Raw genomic sequence first — 22,973 nt, forward strand, 5'->3', positions numbered from 1 at the left:
GAAGTGTGTGAGCAAGGGACCAGTTCCTGGTTTGGATCCTCATATGCTCAGAATAACCTGTTCGTCACATGCCTTATAAGTAAAATGCATCAATTTTTTCTTGTCATTCAATTCCACTACTGAGAAGTAGATTTGTATTGGAAGTTCTAGCTTACATGAATTAGGTGCTCAAGGCTAGGAAGAAAAAGCATTGCCAAAATATCCAGAAATGTTGTTACCAGGTTCTTAACTCTTCCTCTGGCATGTCTCTTTCCTTGCATTAGTTACTAAACCAAATGGCTTATTTATCCAGGTATAATTCTGTGTAAATGAAACATCTTTCCTTTTCTCCTAAGTAAATCAATACAATCAAGTTGAACTTATGAACCTAAGAAGAAATTCTGCTGTATAACTGAACATTATTCTAATGTTACATTTGCTTTTTTTTCTTCTGTAAATGATAATATATATGTATAAATGCAAGTTTTACCTTTAGCAACCATAATTCGCTACATAAGTTACTAAGCATAATGCTATACCTCTGTTGAGGAGTGAACTACTAAGTAAGCTACGTATTTTAAGGTTGTAAGAATGCAACAACATAAGGAAAATACAGCACACCTGACTGCTTACAGGTCTCTTGAGATACTGATCTAGGTGCCAGAGGATATTTAACTTTACCAGGAGTGAAATTTTTGTGCGTTTATGTCTTTACACATATATGAAATGAGCACACACACACATATTTATGTTTTTATAATGTTCAGAAATTTAATTTTTCTTGCAAAATAAACGTCTGCTATTGGTTAATTTTGTATCAAGGGGTTTTTTTGCTTGTTTTTTATTGTTCTTTTAAACATGTACAATACTCTCATTATTAAAACTGCACGCACCACACAGCAGGCTGACCTTATGCAAGAGTCTGAGGGAAAAGCCCATATATAAAGGAAAGCCCAAGAGCACCCATTCCTAAATACAACACGCCCTATGCATGTTCAGGCTTAAACTTCGATGCTTCATAGTAGTTTCATTAACTCACAACTAACTACTGCTGGGCATAGTGAACTCTGTTGTGGCCTGTCAAGCTAGTGAATATGGAATGCGTTGACATATAAAAAGAAACAGTGAGAGAGAAGCTTCATTTAAACATTCATAAAGAAAATTAATGGCTATAATGTCAAATAACATACAGTTCAGTCCAGGTCCAGAAGTCTTTCCTATCAATTTAGTTCAACTTTAGTAGCTACTGTTGTTTCTCCTTGTAGGTTCTGAGCTATACAGATGTAGTTTCCAGCATCTTTGGCTTCAAAATTCTCAACAAGAAGAACACTCTTTGAGATTCTTGTAGTATGTCCAGCTCCTCTGTTTATCAATCTCCAGAAGTTTTGGATAATCACAGGCCTCTCAGACTGTTTAAAAGAGAAAAAAAAAAAAACAAAAAAAAAAAACAACCCACCCACACAAAACATGTGATTCTCCAAAGTGTACTTAGCAACACCATCCCATCAAACCCTGATGCAAGAGGTTGGATAGTAGAAGCCTATATCTAAGTCAGCCCTAAGTGAGGAAACTGAAGGTCTGGCAGTTGCAGCAACATTCCTGCATTAAATAGTGATGTACCAATAAGTTATGCCAAATAAAGGTAATACAGTGGCTCTTCCACTCTAAGCACAAGTACTGTGTATCTTTAGATCAGTGATGGGCTGACAAAGCTTGGCCTGGAGCCTCTGAGTGAGCTCAGTTTTAGGCCATTTACTAAGCCTGCATTTGGGTACCTGATCAGGTAGCTTGGGGGACGTGTCAGGATGAATGTGTGAGCTCATTTTCAGACTTTCAATGTCTCAAAAAGAAGGCAGCAGTGGCATAAGTTAGTTGACCAGGCACATGTTGGAAACTAATTCCTCCTCTAGTTTTAGAAACCCTGTATTAGATAACATACAATAAAAATAGTAACATTCCCAAATACTTCTAAATTAATCCTTACGTTCTGGTTTCCAAAGGTGTATGTAACTTCAAAGCCAAAACACAAAAATCAATGTTTGGATAGAAAGATGCTTTTTTACTTTTTTTGTTATAACAGGCTTTTTCTTTACCCTCCCTTTTATAAGACAATTCTCTGATGGACTGTTTATGAGGTCACACTCCGTGGCACCTCAGAAGGTCACAAAGGACTGGATAAGAGAAACTGGCCCAAAGATAGACTATAGCAGTCTCTTTCCTTCCAAAATCCATCAGCTGCTCGTCAACAGCTTTAAGTACACTGGCTTCTGTTATATCAGTAACTGGGATAAAACTAAGAGAGAGGTTTCTGCTTGGAAACCATCTCCTCTTGCTTCATAAAATAGATGGATTAACCATTTACCAATATGAATGCTACAAGGCTCAAACTAATAGTAGCAAAAAGGTAAGTTATTCATGTATCTAGAGCCAAAGCTACAATCTCACGCTTGCAAAATGACCATACAAAGGCAGCTGCCAGTCTTTTTGAAGCTTAGGGATGAGTCACAGTGGAGTCAGGCAATGCCTAGAAGTGCCAGCTTTAAAAAAAAAAAAATCTTGGTAGCTGTAAATCTCATATAGAAATTCTTAACCCTTTAAAAGTAATCAAGCCACTTAGCAGAGCACTGCTTCCAGTTCCCAGCCTGAAAATCAAGTGCTACCTACAATCCCATACTACTGCACACTTAATTCAAGCCTAACTTAGTTCTTCTAAATATACTAAGCAGAACTTCCTTGACCCTACCGAAAGTGAAGGTAAAGGCCATGTAAAGTGGATGCTGTTTGCCTGGTTGGGCTCCTGCTAGCCCAGTTTTTCTCATACTAATTGCCTTCTGCTTTGAAGCCTGTTTCATGGAATCAGATTAAGAAGTGGATCTGTATGCATTTACAGCAGGTGAATGAGCAAATGCAATTGTCAGAGGGTGGAAAAACTAAGGGAAAAATAAGAACAAAAAATAACTGAGGGGGGGGAAAAAGAGAGGGAGAGGTTAGTGAATACGGAGATGAAATGATGGTCTCCCTAATGCAATGTACCTGGGAACAAGCATGGATTAAAGTGCTGCTTCTGCTCAGGAATCAAGCAGTAGGTGACAGCCCAGCTGCTGAGTGGGGCAGTGGTGGTGAACAAAACTATCACTGAACTTCCTGCGCTGAAAGCAGCAGCATGAATGAAAAATCATCCAGTTAATCTTAGAACCTTTTCAGTCCTTTTTCTTGCATAAAAGAAGGTCTATCTGGCCAGCATCACTGATGATCCTCTATCTTCTCCCTCCACCTTCTTTCTTTGCAGAATGTGAATACATTCTCTCCAAACAAGCATACAGTGCTTCTACTATGACATTTACTTGATCACTTTGCCGGGGCAGACATCCAACACAACTCTTCCCTCCCTGTCCCCAGGCACAGCTGGAGCTGAGACTGTTTACTCCAGTGGATAATAAGCACATCAGCCCTTTCCAGGGCAGATACAGGCCAAAGTCTCTCTCTCACCCCAGTAGGTAGGTGCAGTGAGAGGGTGTAGTCCTCTGCCGATAGTGCATGTGCCCTGCAGTGCAGCTGCAGTATCCACAGCAAACAAGGGAGTTCATTTGCATGTGTTTAGCTGTTTATATTCCATCAGCCTACAGAGGCATAAAGGTGTAGTGCACATGCCAGTGTGCATCAGGAGCTGTAAGACCACTGGAAGCACCTGGGCCAAGAACAGCCAGCAACCACACTTGGGGCAGCAATTGGGCTGTAAAAGATGCAGAAGTAGCAAGGGGTGGACACTAAGGAGATACAAAGTTTTGGAAGGCCAGGCTGAGTCTAGGATTCTAATTCTTTCAATTGTTCTTCATAATTACAGTTAGTTACAAAAGACAAAAATGATGGGATTTGTATAGACAGTTACTACAGTTCATTAAACAGATATCAAGGGAAGCTGAATACAAAAAACCAAAAAAGACCCCACAAGACAAAAAAATGGAAAACCATATCAATCAACAAAGATAATGTGACCAACCACAGGCACTTCTTCTCTTCCCCACCCAACAGAGTCAATCGTTACACAACTGTCAGAGTTAAAGCACCACCTTGAAGGATAGAGAACACTGCCATTTGTTGATGCATCCCCCTCAAAGTAATGCATTGGGCCTTTAACCAAAGACATCGGGCCTTTAACTAAAAAAACACCATTGCTCTGCAGCTCCCCAAACTTTGAAGCACTTCTGTTTTCCTTAACATTTTGCTTTTTACTTCACAGACAGCTGCAAGTTTCTCTGCTCATTTTGACATCTGCTCCTTTCTTTCCTAAATTCAAATGGACACCAGAAACAGGAATTCTGCCAAACTCTTCCAATGCTCTATCCAGTATTTACTCTTTAGATCACCTACAGCTTGGACAGGGCAGGAAGAAGTTGGTAATTGCTCACAAACTCTCAGACTTCAACAGTCTTGGCAGGAAAATGTAGGACAAACATCATGGGGTCGGGGTTGGGGGGGAAAGATGGGTGGAGGGGGAGCGGGGAAAGTGAAAGAACAAATTAACATCTAAGCAAGGACCTGGTTCTACATGCCCAGTGCCCTCACCAGCAGTTCAAATCCCTTTCGTGCTCACTTGCTCTCTGGTTTTCCCCCTGCAGAGGCACACACCTTACCATGACAGTAGAGCACTACAGCCTCTATCTTAATGGCTACTCCAAACTTCTGGAGTCTTAGATTTGAATTTCCTCAAGCCTAGTAAACACTGAACTCCAATCAGTCACTTAAACCATTGTCTTTGCTGTTAAAATACTTATTTCTATGCTGCATCGAGAGACAAAGTACCTTATTATCAAGCTCTGCATTGTCCTCTAACAACCCAGAACCAAGAGGGCTGGCAAATGGAACACAATGCCAACCCTTCGGTCATAGAGGATCCCTTTCCCATGGTGAAGGGTTCCATCTTCCAGCAGTCCTTTCTTTGCTCCTAGCCTGTTTAGGATAAACAGCAGGAGGGATGAGGCCGATTAAGAATCAAGCCCCTACTGGTTGGGGTGGTTAGAGGGAGAAGAAAGTGGACCATCAGTGTTGCTAGTCAGATACATCTTATTGCAAGAAAAGAGACGTCAGATTCACTCTGTGTTTCCAGTGGATTCTTTCAGATGAGGCTGGGCAGAAGCAGATTCTGATTCTGGATGCGGGCAACAATTAAGCTTAAAAATTCTGTGCTGGAATGATTCATGTGCCCCAGCCACAGAGAAGGAAGGGATGGATATCAAATGCAGAGGCATCAATGAGGCTTTGTGGCTTGCTCTAGAACAGCCTCCTGACGCTAGCTGGCTTTGACCCTGTCTGAAGCTTTCTTTGGAAATGCTGCCAGAGGCCAAGTGTCTCTGGAATGGAAACCTGAGGGAGGAGTGAGCTTTGCTGAGCTCGATTTTTGCTAACATGCTCTCCAGCTTCATCCCGGTGCTGCTCCTAGATTCGCAGGGAAAGACGGGCTGAAGTTCAAAAGGGATATGCTGCCTCCTCCCGCCAAGCACGCCTCAGCTTTTATGCAAGAGGCAGACACCACAACCTGAAAGAATTTTTACTCCAAACCTAGATGCTGACTGCATGCAAAGTCTTGCCTTTATGAAGAACAAACCATTTCAAGCAGGGCATACATCTCTTACCTCTTGCCCTGGGTACTGCCACCTGAAGTTCACATCTACATCTGGCTCCCCAAGGACTGTGCAGATCACCTGAACACTGTCACCGAGTTCAGCTCTATTGGATGACACCGCAAGTGTGGTTGAGGGTGGGCCCTTGGGAACTGAGAGAAAGACAGTGCTTGGAAAAAGAAAATTGGCTTCTAAAGTTAAATACACTGGCAAAACTGAGAGTCAATTTTTGACTCTGCTTAATGCAACAGGTAAGTTTTTTATACCTGCAACTACACTGGGAAATTGCTGGAATTTAAACCTACAATGTTTTATTACATATACTTTTGTTCAAGATGTTAAAAATCTGATACCATTACTTATTTTACTTTTTTTTAATTGTTTTCTTAGCCATGTCAGCAAAAGAGTCAGTTTAAGCATATAGAAAACTGCACTTTACCTTCCACATACAGTAGGTGATATTTGATGGAAATCTGAGGTGCTCCCTGCGACTCTGCTTTGCAGTAGACAATGCCCTTATGATCAGAAGTAGGGTGCTGGTAGACAAAACCCTTTTTTGCATCATAAATAAGATCAGTTCCATCTGTTTCAATTTCTTCTGCTGGAAATTCCCTGTGTAGAGTTACTTTTGCAGAAGGAGTAGTAACACGGCATGGGATGACTGCAGGTTTATCTGGGTTCAGGTAGACAATCTCAAAATAACTGGGAGTAGGTACAAAAAGTTCCTCTTTGTCTGTGCAGAAGAGTTGATATAGTTAAAAAAATATTTACCTCTTGGTTTAACAGAAAGAAAACAAAGTACATGCAACAAGAGAAAATAGCTATGAGCAACATTTAAAGCAAATCTTTTTGGTTTAATTTTTAATATGCACCCACAAAAGGAAAAATCACAGCTTGCATTAAAAACATTAAACCAAAAAGAAAAACGAAGTATTCTTTACTATATCTTCAGACTTTTTTAATCTTAAGAAAAGCTTTGGAATTCCTTTTAGTAAGTTTGCAAATACTTATCTGGATCCCATCACCCCTGGCAAGATAAGGACTACTAGGAAAAGATACTCTTTGGAGCTACAGACTTTTTATATGTATGCTTTTAGGCAAACTGTTTGATTTATTGCTCTAAGTAGATGAAATATTCAGTGCTTTTAGAATGACAGTTAAGGAGTATTTCCATAATTTGCATGCTTCTTAGAAATATAAAGATGAAATTTCTTTCAAGCATGAGCATTTATATAATAACTTGACTGAAAAGTTTATTCCAAAATTTCTAAAGGAATGTATCCCAAAAACATTAAGCAGTTCTGACAATTCTGCACAGTCTCATGGTCTAATTTAGCTCCAAAATGTATGGCAAACAATCCTATCTTAACATTTTGTACTAAAATGTTTTCTAGCCAACAATACTTTGGTTCTACTTGGGATTGAAGGTTGTTTTACATCCCAAATGATTTACATAAGAAGATCAAATTCACAATTTGATTTCAGCTCTGTTGTATCAAGTAGCAGTAAACTGTGCACAAGCTCTGTGGGACAACACACGTACTTAAAGAGTGTTTTGTCTCTCAATGTGCTATATAGACTCCTGGGAGAAGTTGTGGCCTTACCAAGGTCAGTGAGGTCAAGACTTTTAAGTCAGTGCAGGTAACTGGAAAAAAAGTGGTGAGGCAGGAGTCATCTGAATGCCATGAAAAAATGAATCCTCTGCACAGATTTATTTTCTTTATTGAGACCCATTTTCAAAAGTTAAACATTTTATATTCATTTGATAGAAGCTCCTCTGAAAGTCTGTTACTATTTTCAAAGGTGTTTGCTTTGCATTGCATTACGCATTACTTTGGGTATATGTTTTGCATAATCCACAGGGAAAATGGACCCAATAGATCATACTAAGCAAGTATATTCTTGCTGTCTTCCTTAACATCCACTAAAAAAAGATGAAAATAGTGGAAGTAAAATCTTGACAGTGAAATCGCTGATGTAGCTTTATTTCTGTCTTACTAGCAAATATACTTTCACTAATAATCCCCCAGGAGTTAATTACCTGTGAAAAAGATGTACGTCGAGCCTGTTTTAGTCTCATCCTTCCTACATTTGTTACCATTGCACAGCTGAAGCCAGCAGCTGTATTCACCTGTGTCTGCTGCAGTGGAGTTTGCAAGGATCAGCTGACCATACCTTTCAAGCTGCTTTATACTGCAGAGAAATAAAAACAAAAGGCACAGACAAGCACAGATGTATCTCCTTATACATTTCTGTCAGCTCAGTTCTACTTTTGATTTTATATTCCTACTCTGCAACTGACCTACCTTTCAAAGCTCTGTTGCAGCTTCCCCTTTTGCTCCAGCCAAGACCTGTTTACATGAGTAGTTTTAATGATTTTAACTACACACGAGAGCTCACAAGTGTTTTTGTCTTGTAAGTTAACTTTTGGATTCTTTTCAGTCCCCATTTTTTAAATGGGCTGTGACTGTATGTTTTATGTCTGTTTGTCCACATATAGTTTTTTCATGCTAAAAGTCAACCTGCATGCATCTCAGTGCTTTTTTAATACCATTAACAGTAGCACTGTTTCAATACATCTAACAAAGATAATTCATGAGAAATAAACAGCAAGTACTTTAATAAGAGTTTGTTTAATGATTTATGCCTGCTTTCAGGCTGAATGCTTTACCAACCTTTAACATACTGGTCCAAGTTTCCACTTACAAACATCATCGTTTAAGAGCTTCTAACTCAGCTTGGATTTGTACTGCAAGTAAGTCATTTTGCACCACCTGCTCCCCTTCCCTAAGCCACCTCACTGGCATCCTCTCACTGGAGTTTCATCATCACCCCTCGGCTATTTCAGAGCACAACCCTGAGAAGTGCTGGATGGGTTCTGGCAGTGCCATCATGTAACTACACAAAATTCAGTCTGTCTGATTATTTCAGACTTCATTTGCTTTTTTCTCTTGCTCTTGAATTTTCCAGGTATATCTCTCAACAGACTGAAATTTTTAAATGTACAACTATTTATATATATATAGTAGTAGATATATATGTAGATACTGCCAATGTTTCTGAGGGTTAAAGGTCCCATCTATGAAATATAGCAGCTACAGCCTCATCTTGTTCTTTTTTTATATTTCAAGGTTTGCTTTCCTGGCTCTTTCTTGCAGACAGATGGTGTTATAGTTGGCAGTCTGCTGTGTTGACTTTTGATGGTTAGCAAAAGCAATGTCCCAACAGAACCAGTTCTCAGGAAACCCTGTCAGCATAGCCATGTGGCAGTACTGATGCATTCCACTGCTGCTCTGACCCTTGAAAAACATTCTTTTCAGTCACCTGCCTTTCACGGTAGTACATCCAGAACATGAAGGGTTCCCTATTTCCTTTGCAAGACATCAAGTCACAAGGTCATTTCTTTTCTAAGCAAGTCAGGAGTGATTTTTCCAATTTTAGGCATTTCATAACTAACTTCTTTTTATTGTTTCAAACTGGATTTGGACAAATACACAGCTTGCATGAAATCTGAACAGCTTTCATATTCATTCAACTGTGGATTCTGTTAATATTTATTATCCTCTTATTTCTTCTTATTAATGTGACAGTTATTCTGTAAGACAGAATCATTTCTTTTTGGGATAAACATGCTTTGAAGAAATTCTTATCCTCTAAAACACCTCATCACTGAGTAACAGCAGCACTGTAGACTTGCCTGACTGTACTTTATTCTCTAAATGCTCTGTTTTGGTTAACTCTCCACTGCAGGCAGAATAACTGCTTAAACAGGGAGGCTACCACTTCCAGCTACATGTGCTTCCTGAAATTTCTGACTCCCCAGGTGTTCTGCTAGCAGTTTGCACAACTATCAGCAATCATAGGCAATGGTTCATGTAACCCAACATTCAGCCTCCAGTCAGGCCAGAAGCTTAGAAATTAAAAGCAGACTAAATACACATCCCAAACAGAGCTGAGAATTATCTTTTGCATTAAAACCTTCAGACTCCATTACTACACAGATCCACCACAGGGCATTTTTGAAGCCTGCCTAAAGAACCAGACAAATCATGTTTCCTACAGGGTCATGTGCTTGTCCTACATGGCCTTGCCTGATCTCACTGCTTGGAATCATGTAATTATGTAATTATGGTGCAGTAGCATTTTCATTTTTAATACATACAATACTTACATTATAAATTATCTGGAGTTTATGGATAAGTTTTGAGAAATTCCTGTTTCTGCAAAAGATCCTGCTGTATATCATACCCAACAGGAAGAAGAGAGAAATCCAAAACATGTCCTAGTCTGTATTATTATTATTTAGTTTCACAGTTCACATTTCATAGGCTATATGATTACATCAGCATAAAGTGTTTTGCAAGTGTGGAGTACTAAATGTCAACATTACAGAGAAACCTTTATGCCAGAACATTTTTGCCTCCTTTTGTTAATGCAGACCCTGAACTACAGCTCAAAATCCCAACAGACAGAAAAATAAGGTCAGAGTTAATTAATTATTGTACACTGTGTTCTACTTAGGTGAAAACGAGCTATCCAGTAATCAATGGAAATAGCCTAGCAAGGTAGTCATCCACAAACATGCACTAACGAAACCTGGCAACTGAGAGTGGAAATGTTGAAACTTGTGACACGACCATATTAAGCAGACAAAACAGGCCATATAAAGTAAATTACAAATGGTAAATCCTGCAGCTGACCAATATTTCCAGAATAACTTTTATTTCATTAGTATTTTAGATGCAAGGAAATCTGACTCAAAAGCCAAAACTTTGCTGTGCTGTAGATATCACAAAGTAAAAATGTTGTATATACAAACATTCCAATATTTTTTAAAGAAAGTAGAAAACTAGTCCAAAATCTTATTCCATAAATTCATCTTATTAAGCTTTAGTTATCTGAAGCTCAGAAGATCTTTGCCAGAAAACTATGCCACGTTTAGAAGCTAAAAAAAAGATATAAAAAGACAGTATACACAGCATCACTCAAACAACATCTAACAAACTCTTCTAAAGCAGCTGCATTCATACTGACAAAAGAGAGCTTATCTCAAACACACGCTCACTAGGAGAAGAACATAACATCTTACTGTTTTACACAAAAACCCCAACCCTAGCTTTCAGACTTCAAAGCACAAGCAGCAAAATGAAATTCAGTTATACACACGAGCACAGCTGACGTCCCACTAGGCCAGCAGGAGCCTGCATTCACTGAAAGCAGTGTAACTTTGCCCTCTACAACATTCAGTCTCCTCAGTATTTTTGAGAGCTCTCCTGTCCAGACACACTCTGCTTACACAAATGTACATGTGATGTACGTCCAGCTCTTTGCCCCAGCTTCCCCCATTAGAGCAGTTCCATTTCGTGGGACTTTACTTACCAGATTGAGTTCTCTGATAAATACAGCTGGTCTTCACCAAGTGAGAGACCCATGCTCCAGGTCAGGCAGAGCAGAGATTATGTAAAGTTAGATTGCCTTTTTGCTATAAAGCATAGGAAAAGGAAAATGTGCTTGCCCTTATTTTTTCTTTCATCACTTTCATGCATTGTAGATCCAGTTTCTGGGTGAGCCTACAGTCATTAATTTGTTATGTACAGTCTTACAAAACAGCATTCCAGCCTTTCCATTCTGGAAGTGTATGAGCTACCTTTGACCATTAACACCACCAATATTTTTGGCCAGTTCAGCCAGTACTCAAGATTTTCAGACAAAAAGTGTATTGATGCTATATAAAGCAAGAGAGCCTTACAGATAATGTAAGGTGGTCGTGAAGCAAGCTAGTGTGTATCCTTAACCCAAGCACCATGTTTGCGTGATTCTAGCTTTCTCCTGAGTTGTATTGCGTGCTACAGTCTCTAAAGCTAAGTAAATAATTTCAGTGTGTACTGTTATTTACTCCAATTAGAACAGTGGAAAGGCAGAATTTCTACTCTATCTCAACAAGAAACAGCCAAAAAGTCCTCCTCCTCCTTTCACTCCACATCTTTCCCTCCCTTGGATATGGTAATTTTAGCATCTGTTAACAGCTCCAGACCTATTAAAAACTGAGACACTCTAGTACAGCAAGCAAAAATATTTTACTTACCAGATTGTAAAGTATAGCTACAAAGACAAATTCAAAGAAAGCATAGCCACTAATACTACAGAAATGGCTTCTTTCATTATAATCTTCCTTCTTAGAAAAGGTATATTGCCTTCCAGGTTGCTGTATTCTCCTTACTATATGGGTGAGTTAAAAATGTGGTAAGCATGGGATGGAGGCAAAACATTTGGCTTTTATCTCTACTTATTTCTGCAACCACCTATAGGAAATATATTACATGGATGGTAAATTTAACTAGTTGCAAACCAAAATGCCAGATCAGTTGAATTTGTACATCTGTCCTACTATTTAAAGAAAAAACAGGAACTGGGTGCCAGAGTATCTGTTGCTATAAGGATGTACAAATGAATGAAAGAATTGTAGTCATTAGTCCCCAGCAATTGCATGGATCTCATCACCATTGTCACTCTTCCTCATTTTTCATCCAGCATGCCAAGCTGCTCTTTCTTCATTTTCCATTACCTCCTCATAACCCTATCACTTTGCCTTGCTGCTGCCATCAATTCTGGTTTGCACCGGTGCCCCATCTCCAGCAAGATCTGCATGGTAATCCAAGGTAAAAAAGCCCAGCCCAGTTAATTAGTTTGGGCTTCACCCCACACCTCACTCACTAACTGGTAACGAAGGGATTACCTTATACTTGTTATTTAAGTACTCAAAAAAATGTTAGAAGATACTGGACATATACCTATCTAGATGATTAACCAATTTTTGCTGTAGGTTATTTGATAATTATTTTTCTGATTTCCCCCCTTTGTCCTACATTCATAATTTTGTTTTAAAATAATGGAGGTAATATATTAATAACATTTTAAAATTTACCTATTGCAGTTGGTGGTTGGTGCGTGGTCTTGCATATGCCACGAGGAAGATCTAAACTCCCTTTCAAAGATGATAGTAATTGTTAAGCTTTTCTGCTGCCAGCTAACTTACAAACACTGCCAACTGAGCTAACTAAATAACAGGTACCCCTATGGTATTTCCAGTTAAATCAATGCTTTCCAAAACCACAGAACATAAATTTCAAATTTCACATTCTATAAAGCAGACTTTGTTTCATATGCATCTATGAGCACCACAGCAAAGAACTTGAGATAATTACCAAAGTCCTGATAAAATTGTGATGGCAAATATAACTGCATAGGATTATGTGGTCAATGTCTCCATAAATTATTACTATTCTGTGACTCTTAAATCTGCTACTAATCCATGTTTTCAATTTCTCTAGTTAATTTTAGGATCTTCCACTTGCATTCAAAATTGTTGATTCAGTCTAACACAGCCTTACTGCTTCAACAACTTGAAATTCAAAATAATTTTTAAAGCAGTGATCATCATTTTTCAATACAGATCCTTAAATATATGCCTTAAATAACCCTAAAAGAAAAGAAATACTTAACCAAGTCATATCCATCCAGCCAAAATACTTTATAGCATTTATTTTGTGTGACGTTATTAACTTTTGTTGTATGGCTAAAATCTTACAAATACTGTAAACCTGAGTGAAAGCAGAAAGATAAATTGCTGAGGTAACAGAATCGCAAACTACTTCAAACTGAAAAACAGAAAACTGCACAATCAGGAAATACGTATCTTTGTTTTTCCCTAAGTTATCTTAAATTCTTGCACTTTCTTCCATGTGCATCAATTGAAACACTTAATTTTGCAGGAGAGGAACAGACAGTCAAATAAACAATGAAGAAGCATTCAGATTCCTCTCCAAATAATCTGAATATGTGCCCCGCCTTCTTCAATGCCAGATGCTGATACCCAGATAACATGACCTGGAGGTCTACAGAACCAAACCATGCCACCAACTTATTTGCAAGTGCACAAAACGTGAGATACACTTGGGAACGACAACCACCAAGTACACACACGCTCCCCGTTGATTTGCACATACAGCTCTGGCTTGCTGGGAGGCCAGGTCTGTACTGCGGCTGATAAACGCCACCTACTGAAATAAATCCAGACAGAACAGCATTTCTTGCCAAAGAATAAGCAGTAGTAGTTTAAATTGGCCTCAAGATCCTTTTAGAGGTATTGCTGTGATAACCCCGCAGCAGGAACAGGCTTGCTGCTGTGATAGAAGCCTTGCACTCAGCCAGGGTAGTTCTTGAGCTCTACAGCAAGGGACAAGCAAATAAATGCACAGAGAAGAACTGCTTCATGAATTTCAGGAGGATATCCTAGAGATCACAGCGTATAACTCTTCAACACTCCACTTCAAAAAGAGAAGTGGAAAGGAGAAGAATATATCTGAAAAATTAATTAACTGGGAATGATTTAAAGGTAGCATCACATCAGTAAATAAGAAATGCATCACTGAGATTTAGATAACCTGAGTTATTTACAGAGAACATACACACTTGTACTTAATTAAGGAATAAAAGGACAACAGCAGCTGATACCTTTGCTCATAACTATCTCCCCCACCGAATAATCCAAAAAAAGCTCCTTGCAGCTCTTTCTTAGGGTATCATTCACAGTGCTTCACTGTCTCCTCACGTAAATCTCCATAAAACAGCCAGTGAAAACAAACAGAACTCAAGGCAAAAAAATGCCTGTGGAAGACATCCTTAAGCTCCTTATATGCTCCTCTTCTCTCAAATACAGAACAAAATTATTACATTTAATCTACATTTAACTATGTGTACTATCCTCAAAAACTGGGAAGGCACACAAATATATGGGGTTTTAGAAAAGATGTTTAGAGCAACAGGACACTCAGCTGGTGGGGCAGAGAAAGGAAGAGTCCTAAGTTCCTTTTCCTGTGGTAACAACTACTTATGTGGTTTTCATTATGATGTCACTAGATGAAATAAAAAGCTTTACTAAACTCAAGGTGACTATATTCAGCATAAAACTCTGCCACACCACAAACCCTGCAATTTCCTTTTCCACACAAAGGCAACTTTGACTGAAGAAGTAATGACTATCTCTCGCTTTCTTCTTAGCATGGAGGCTGGTGTATTTTTTGCTAGTTAAGGGAGGGTGGGTTTGAGTCTCTTCAGGAAATTAATCTTAGTGTCTCAGGTGGTAGCCACACTAGCAACCATTACAGCCTACCAGGAGCAAGTCTCTGCAAAGCAACAGAGTAGGCTGGTAGTGAGCACCTGATATTCACACTCACACATTTTGAGAGTTTTACTTCAGATCAACCCTAACTTGGTTCCCTGCTGTCCCCGTGTCCTGCTGAACACCATCTTTATTTTAGACTCATCTGAAGGAAATACAGTTAATGTGCTGCAAGACTACTCCACAGTGCAAATCACAGGGCAGTAATTAGTGACAACTAAAAGTTGTTCATCCTTTTTTGTTGACATTAAAAACCATTAGATAGAATATCTTAATTGTAAAAATGTAAACAAACAAAACCTCTGATGGTGCTGAAACTCGTAGGGAAAAGTTCTGGATGGTTTTTTTTTCCTCCAAAAAAAAGAAAAATAGCTTACCTGAGTCTGGAGTCTTTAAAGGTGTCTAAATATGAAGGGTAGTTCCAAGTAACATTACTCCCCTTACATCGCAGTTCTATGCTTTGTCCTGCAGACAGGCTTAAAGTGGCAGCCAGTTTCTGGATACGACCTTTATCCATCACCTGTGTCAGTATGGACTGGGACTTCAAAGAGGAGTCAACAGATTCTCTCTCCTTCATTTTGGGAGTTTTGGGTTTTACTTTTTTGTTAAAAACCTTGTTTTCCCCGTGTTCTTTTGGACGCTTACTCTTCGCAGGCTGTCCAATAACTTGTAAAATAAAGAAAAGAAGACAATGTTACCGATTAGAAAAAAGTTATATAGTCTTTTTGCAAAAAAAGATCTTCCTCATTATCACAGAGAATAACTGAAGTTTTGTTCTTCCTAGAAAAGATTCATAAAACTCAGTAAGAGTTTATTTCCATAAGTTTTTGAAGTCTCTGCCATGACCCATTTTCCTGGGGAAAAAAAAGAGCTTTCAACAACATGTGGAAAGTCTATACCTATAGTTACATAAACAGACAAATATGTAAGGTATGAAAACTTCACAAGTGGTAAGGGAAAGAAATACAGCATTTCTATCTCCATTTACTTCAGTCATTTCTACCCCATGGCAGTGCCATGCTGTACACAAGGCTACACAAGCTCTCTGTCTTTCATGTCACACACCCGTCAATTCTGCATTGCCTTTTCACACACCATGCTACCATAGGGGACACATGAAGAAAAACTGGCAAGGATGGAAATTCGTGACAATTTATAAAATACTGTTAGTGATGCGGTTTTCTTCTTTTACAGTAAGTACTGTGAAATGCAAATGACACTAGAATCACTTGAAGGTAGTTTTTAAGTCATCACTTCTCCGTAACAGCCATTTATTTTTAGAGTGCAGTTGAAAATAGAACTTAGATACAAACAGTAAGAGATTTCATTACCTCCAAGACACAACAGAGATGCCCAGCTGCCTTTAGAAACAAAGGAAACAAAGAAAAAGTGAGGTGTCTCAAATTTAAAAATAAATAAATAATTCAATAAAAACCAAATTATCCCCACTTTAAGTGACATCAGAAAGCACAGCCCTTCGGCGAGATGAGCCTAAAACTCTGGTGTCCCCAGACACCAGAAACTCCACTAACTGCACCTGACAGCTAATTCTTGTTTTCCACGTGGAAATGCTCAGGTATTTTATTGTACAAATCAATTAACAAGCTCCCTCTGGAATTAAAAACAGCCCTGCAGTATATACTCATTAGCACAAATTAAAAATGGCACTGGCTGCCAGTATGAGCAGCAGGACTTCCAGACTCCTGCCACTGTTGGCTCCCGTGACATTCCTCAAACCCCAGCTGGACACCTTGCACTGCTTCAGCCTTCTAAATCCAGGCTCCAACATGTGTCTTTCAAATGGAACAGAGCCTTGCGAGCACAAATTTAAAGTCCAGGACATTCTGGCACTTCTTTCCTGCATTACATGAGAAAGGCTGCAGTGGGTCAGGCCAAAATTATTTGCACTGACACCACCTAGTGTCAGATGCCAACCATGGAACAGGGCAACCATCTCTGCTCCTTCGATACTAGTCTCCCAAGCTTCCAAGAACCCTTTAGGTCAAGGGGTCTGTGAACCACAGTAGTCATCATTTTATTGTCCTTGGCTGTTATTATTATTTTGTATTTTTGTTTTTTATTGTCCTTTGATGTTTTCCTTCATTGATTTGTCTGGTCAATTTTCAAAATCACGAACTAAACATAAATATTAGATGCCTCCTAGTTTTCGTATTAAATGAATAAATATCCATTGTTTCTCCAACAACATTCTCTGAGGCACTTGCACTTTTACAAAACTTGAGCGTTTTTTAAACATATCCTTTCCAGACTTATATGTCCTACTCTATTTAACTATTCCTTGTAAAGGATATGCATCTCTCAACAGTTCAGTTACACCACATTGGCATAACAGAAAGAACACAAAAGCAGACAGTACATCAGGTTCAAGACACAGTCAAACCACAGTTGTACATACTAATGATGTCTTCCTTCCTGTATAAACAGCTCATTAATTTTCAAGATGAGCAATACTAGGAGCTGACTTTCTCTAGAATAATCAAGTGTAACTTCAGTTACACTGTCCTAAGTAGGAATTATTTGTTAGAAATACCTAAGTAGGAACTCATCAATGTGTATATGAAGTTAGAATCATTTGTGTTACTTAGCAACTATCAACACAAAATTTCAAGTACAATTTTCACTGCCCAGTCTTTCAAAACTGAGTATATCATAAAATCATGGCACTCAAACACTGTTTATGTTGCTGATTTTCTCTAAAGCTGATTCTTTTGGCATATTAATGAGACATCTCTAATGATTCTCACCATAGAGAAGGATTCTGTCTCAGAGTCTGCAATTACAGTGCTTGGTAGGATACTGCACTGAAAGTTTCTGCTATGCTTATCATGTCACCATTTTCCATTGAAACCTTCATAAGCACCTCCATAGTGAAAATCGGTGCACACATATAATTAAGTTTTTAAGTTTTACTTTCTACAGGTGTTCTTTCTTATTCCCTATTCCTACCAGCCCTACAAATTCTGTGGCCACCTCTCTATACCCCACCCCAGTACCTCAGAAGAAGAAAAGGATTTATGGCTGGGTTTATCCCTTTTGTAAGCTGTTTCTCAAACTCTTTTTGTCTGCTTTATTCTGTTTTTTATATTTAACCCATATGTGAGTTCAGGAGCCTTCTCGTCTTACATAATTCCCCCTTCCAAAATTAAAGTCATTTCTTTGGCTTTTATTATTCCTGCAAGAATATTAAAACTACAGTCTGGCTGCTCTACAGTAACATCTGAATCTGATTACCTGAATACTACTCCGGATCAACTCAAGAATTGCTGCTTTTCTCAGGGCCTCTTCAAGTAGCAGCTCTAAGTCATCATCATTTGTGGCATCTAAACAATTGCACTGTGCATCACACCCCGACGTGTGTGATCCAAACTACATTAGGGAAAGTAATTCTTCCTTCTGCTTTTCTATCCAGTCCTTGCTGACCCTCTGATTTTCCTTAACAGAGGCATCATTACACATTGGGTGGTCAGTTATCAGGTTGTTTGTTCTCCACAGAACTGGTATTTCAGTCCAGATGACTTTTACTGACAAAACCCACCAGGAATCAGACTTAACACTAAATATTTCTTCAACACTTCTCCTTTGGGTTGAGTTATTCCATCTTAGTGGAATTCCATGACAGCATTGTGCCCTAGTACTAGAAGGTCCCACCAACAGGCCTGATAAGCCTTTCGGATGAGCATTCCCATTTCAAACTGGACATTCCAGTTCCTTGTTGAACTTTCCAGTTTTGTCTGTAGAAGAACACAAGCTCTGGTTCAGCCATCTTTTTTCTTTTTTTTTCCCCATCAAACCCTATTGATATAGGACTATTTGTTCAAACTACTCTTTGCCATTTCCACTACTTTCTGCCAACCTCAGTCCTGACACTATTTCAAAGGCACATGGATCTTGCAACCTCACCCCAAGGAAACGCTTCATCCCACACTGTGTGCTGTGCCACATCTGATACTCCGCCTTTAAGAAACTGCTAAAGACTCCCTTACGAAAGCTTTTCAATTTTAAGTGCCAGAAGCCTGGTTTTGATTTGTTTCGATGAAGTTTTTTCTCTCCACACAAGCTTCCTCTGTTCCGTGCTTCTGTAGTTACCAGTGAGTCTGAACACTTTCCTCCCATACCACACTCCCAGCTGCACAGTGAGATCCTTGTCTGTCTGACCTTGTATTTCCCTGCAAGAAATGCCCTGCAGGGGCGTTTCAGGAAACACCATCAGAGGAGCTTTTATCTTTCTACACAGAAAACCTAGTTCTCTGCTGCACCTCCCACGGAGGTGAGTTTCCAAGCAAACTGTGGCAAGGCTCCTCCACAACACTCCCTTATAAGCCTGCCCAGATATCTACTGACACCACCACTTCTGCACCTCACAATCCTGCCTTCTGTCATCACTCAATTAAGTATCTGTATGCCAGATAACTAAATTAACTGCTATAGTATCACCTAAGATAGAGAGGACACACAATCAAATCCCTCCAAGAATGTAGAAACCACTACCAAGATTCCTCAATTTCCTTGCCCAATCTGCAAGATTTTCCCAAGAAAGGGAACAAACTCAACTATCTCATTTATGCAAGTACATGAACATGCCATTTTGGGATATTTTACCTTTTCACTAGATTGATGCACAGAGCCCTCACCACTTTAATCCAGTAACAACATTTCTTACTAGAAAAGATAATGAAATTAAGACTTAGAAAAATACTGAGAAAATGCCTTGTTTCTACCTCTGATCGGCTCCTGTCAGTTCTAAGAGGCACTGTATTAATTTCCTCTGCAGCAGTACATTCAGGGTCCCTACTAACTCATCACGCCAGAGTAGGAGACTAAGCACTGGTAACTCACAGAAATACACCATGCGGCACTTTTGCTCCTGGTTCACAGCATTGTCCCATTCTATCCTTTAGTGTTTGTCTGCCCCTTGTTCTCACAAATGTTACACATAACAATTCCAAAATGGGTGTTAGTTATAAAAATCCTAAAGAGCATCCATTTTTCATTTGAGTCATCACCTATATCCACACGCACATTGCACTGGCCCCTGATCTTCAAGTGTCCACCTAGAGAACTTCAGAGGCAGAGAGTGAGCAAGGTCTCCCACAAGTACAAAGAGATTGTGTTCATTGTCCACTAGACATACCTATTCCACAAGGCAGGTCCCGGGCTACGCCTTGGCACCATCAGAGATCAAAAAACCTCTCATTAAGACTGATGAATTCTTCCAAAATCAAGTGTAAAGTTACCATAAAGTCTAATTCCTAAACACCAAGACTAAGATAAGAGGGAAGAAAGTGTATTTGTGATCACAACTAATGTAACAGAACAGTTATTCTGAAGTTACAATGTCTAGATTAGTATTTCTACCTCTACCTTTAGACAAAAACCTGTTACTACATGTGCTAGTTTACTTTCTGACTAAGTGAGGCGCCCAGTCAAACCTCAGTATAAACTGAGGAAAACAGAGACTTGGGAAATCTTTTACCCAGGTTCAAGTCCGTTCTTATTCTGCATTTTTATTGTCTATTTCTCAAACAGAAAACACTTTTTTTGATGTGGTGGTGCACACCCCTAGACCAGATCTTTCAGCAGAAATTCACTCCCACAGCACTCTGGTCCAGAGTGCAATTCCTTAGCACGTAGTCATGAGAAAAACTGGGCTGGAAAGGGCTTTCTGCAGGTCCCCTCCCATCTCTGTTCAGCTGCTCTGAGCCTTGTCCAGTTGAGCTGCAACTTTCCCTAATGCTGGAGACTCTACATCTCCCCTTTCAGTGCTTAACAGCTCCCAGGGCGGAGGATTTTTTATGTTCTTACAAGACTTTTTTTCTATATGACCTCCTGAACAACTTGTAGTAACTGCTTCTCTGTCTTTCCCCGCGCACCTCAGAGCCTGCCTCCCATTTCTCTACAAACCCTTCCACGGGCTAAGGCAGCCCATGATCCCAAGCCCTTCTGCGGTAGAAAACAATGGAATTTTTCTGCTATTGTTTCTTCTGGATAAGTATTAAGAAGTTTATTTACATTTTTCAAGAAAGAAACAGCATCTCTTTTGTCTAGTTAACGTCTACGTAAGTCAAGCACTCGTTGTGAATGTCCCTTCCCAGTCAAGCGCTTGCCTCTCCCCATCAAGACTTCATCACAACCTGAAACGGGATTATGAGAAAAGTTCGGTGCTCTCTACAAACGAACAACCGTGCACGAAACCCTTTGTGTTTGTTTTTCAAATCAGTGCTGGAGGGACGTCCAGCACTGTCCCTCGCCCAGGGCTGTCCCTCCCCGGCGCCGCACGGGACCGAAGCGCGATTTAAATGCGGACCCCGGAGGGAGCGGGCGGCGGGGACAGCCGAGGCTGCCGCAAACGCCTCTCTCCAAACCCACACTTTGGGCAGAAAGCCCGGGCGGACCACTGTCCGCCACCGCCCCTGAGATGGCTCCCGGTCTTGTCCCGGGGACGGTCGGCGCGGGGGGACGACAGGAAAAAGGAGAGTCCGAGGCGACTGGCAAGGTGTGGGGACGCGGCGGGCGGGGGCTCACCGTGTGGCAGCGCTTCCTGCAGCAGCAGCAGCAGCAGCGGCAGGCTGAGGAGCACCCAGACCCGCATGGCGGGAGCGGCCGGGGCGCTGCGCTGAGGGGCGGGCGCGGCCGCGGGGCCGGGCCCCGGGCGTCTCGGCGGGGAGGAGCCGGGAGGGGCCGGGAGGGGCCGGCGCTCCCGCGGCTCCCGCTGCTGGAGGGGCCGTCGGCACTGTGCTGCCCGGGGGACCGATGCCGCGAGCGCCCGGTCTTATTCGCTGAGAACCCCATGTTCTGAGCAGAGCTGCATCCTAGACACGCTCGACCTCGGGGGCACCTGTAGAGCGTCACTGCTCGCAGCGGCTCGGCGGTGACAGCCGCGCTTCGCCACGCGTGGCTCTGCACAGGTGCAAAGCTCTTGGCTGCCTTCGGGCCCGTAGCTGGCTCGGCAGAGGGGAGCGGGGCAGCGAGGGCTGTGCAGGTGGTGCCACAGGTGACCCTGCAGGTGCACGTCGGGCACAGAACAGCGCTGGCCTAAGACAGCAAGAGTACGTTTTAAGTCAAACTATTGCACTCATACCAGCCACAGCAAAGAGACTCCCAGTAGCTCAGGAAAAGCTGCCTCACAGTGGAAAACAGAGAAGTATCTATGTTCCCATTTGGGGCTCCATAGTCCGTGACAATTTTCATGGATGCCTGTGTGAAAGCACACTGAGAAGGTGTAGGCATCTCTTCACTGCTTAGAGATGAACGTGATAAGCTTGACATTTGCGGCGTGTATGTTTATGCTCACACTGGGCTGTCAAAAACCGTTTCTTGAAATTTGAGGGTTTCCTTGGAGGAGAAGGGAGCAGAAAATATGACTGGAGGGGCCACAAAGGTAGATACAAAGCAAGGTAAAGACACTGGACTGGAAAGGGGGAAAAACAATGGCTGTCAGAGATCACAAGTCTGAACTGTAGTAGACAAGACCACAGTTCAGTGAGAATAAAACTAAACAGGGAATGGTGTCCCTGGCTGCAGCTCCATGGCCATAGCAGATGTGAGAGTAGAACAGCTACAGACCTTGAAGGAAGCAGACGATTCATCTGCATCCACACACACACGCACAAATTAGAAAGGATATGCTGCCCTACTCTCATAAATACACAGACATGCAGAGTTTGGATACCTGCTTGCCTGAGCCTGCTCCAAGACTTCACCTGGGGTAGTTGGTTAGTGTGAAAAATCCAGTAGGGCCCAGGTGTGGAGTTAGATGATGAAATTTCATTATTTCTTTTTCATTTTATTATCGGTATATCCTAGACTTGTTGTCCATTACCTGTAGCAAATTAAGAAAAATACTTGGGTTTTTTTGCTACAGGATATTTTAAAAGTCTTTCCCCCTTTAAACAGTTAGAATGCCATCAAATATTATATTCTGAAAAGGTTATCAGTCTTTGTTTTAAGGTAAATGAATCTCAGAGATAACTCAGAAAAGATGTACAGTATAAACTGCAAATTTGCATTTGGAAATATTAACAGTTCCTGCTTATGATGAAGAGTGGGCTTTTTTCTTTCATCTGCAAAACTGCTATTTGCAATTCTGATGTGCCTTCTTAGGTCAAATATCCCTTTTTCTTTCATACGTGGGGTAGGTCAATAATCTAATGGTGTCTGAGCTCCACATATTA

General features: G+C 40.6%; 1 protein-coding gene across 1 annotated transcript; it reads right to left on the reverse strand.

Moving 5' to 3' along the window:
• Positions 1-674: 674 nt before the first annotated feature.
• On the reverse strand, positions 675-21,419 carry PDGFRL (platelet derived growth factor receptor like). The gene is made up of 6 exons (XM_017813038.1): positions 21,325-21,419; positions 15,159-15,447; positions 7,642-7,793; positions 6,040-6,333; positions 5,613-5,752; positions 675-1,388 (listed from the first exon to the last, which is right to left on the reverse strand). Exons 1-6 carry the CDS (start codon positions 21,389-21,391, stop codon positions 1,200-1,202), a joined length of 1,131 nt encoding a protein of 376 aa, XP_017668527.1. The 5' UTR covers positions 21,392-21,419; the 3' UTR covers positions 675-1,199.
• Positions 21,420-22,973: the final 1,554 nt, after the last annotated feature.

Source organism: Lepidothrix coronata, unplaced genomic scaffold (assembly GCF_001604755.1).
Source record: "Lepidothrix coronata isolate B3197 unplaced genomic scaffold, Lepidothrix_coronata-1.0 Scaffold0, whole genome shotgun sequence".
Lineage (NCBI taxonomy): Eukaryota > Metazoa > Chordata > Aves > Passeriformes > Pipridae > Lepidothrix > Lepidothrix coronata.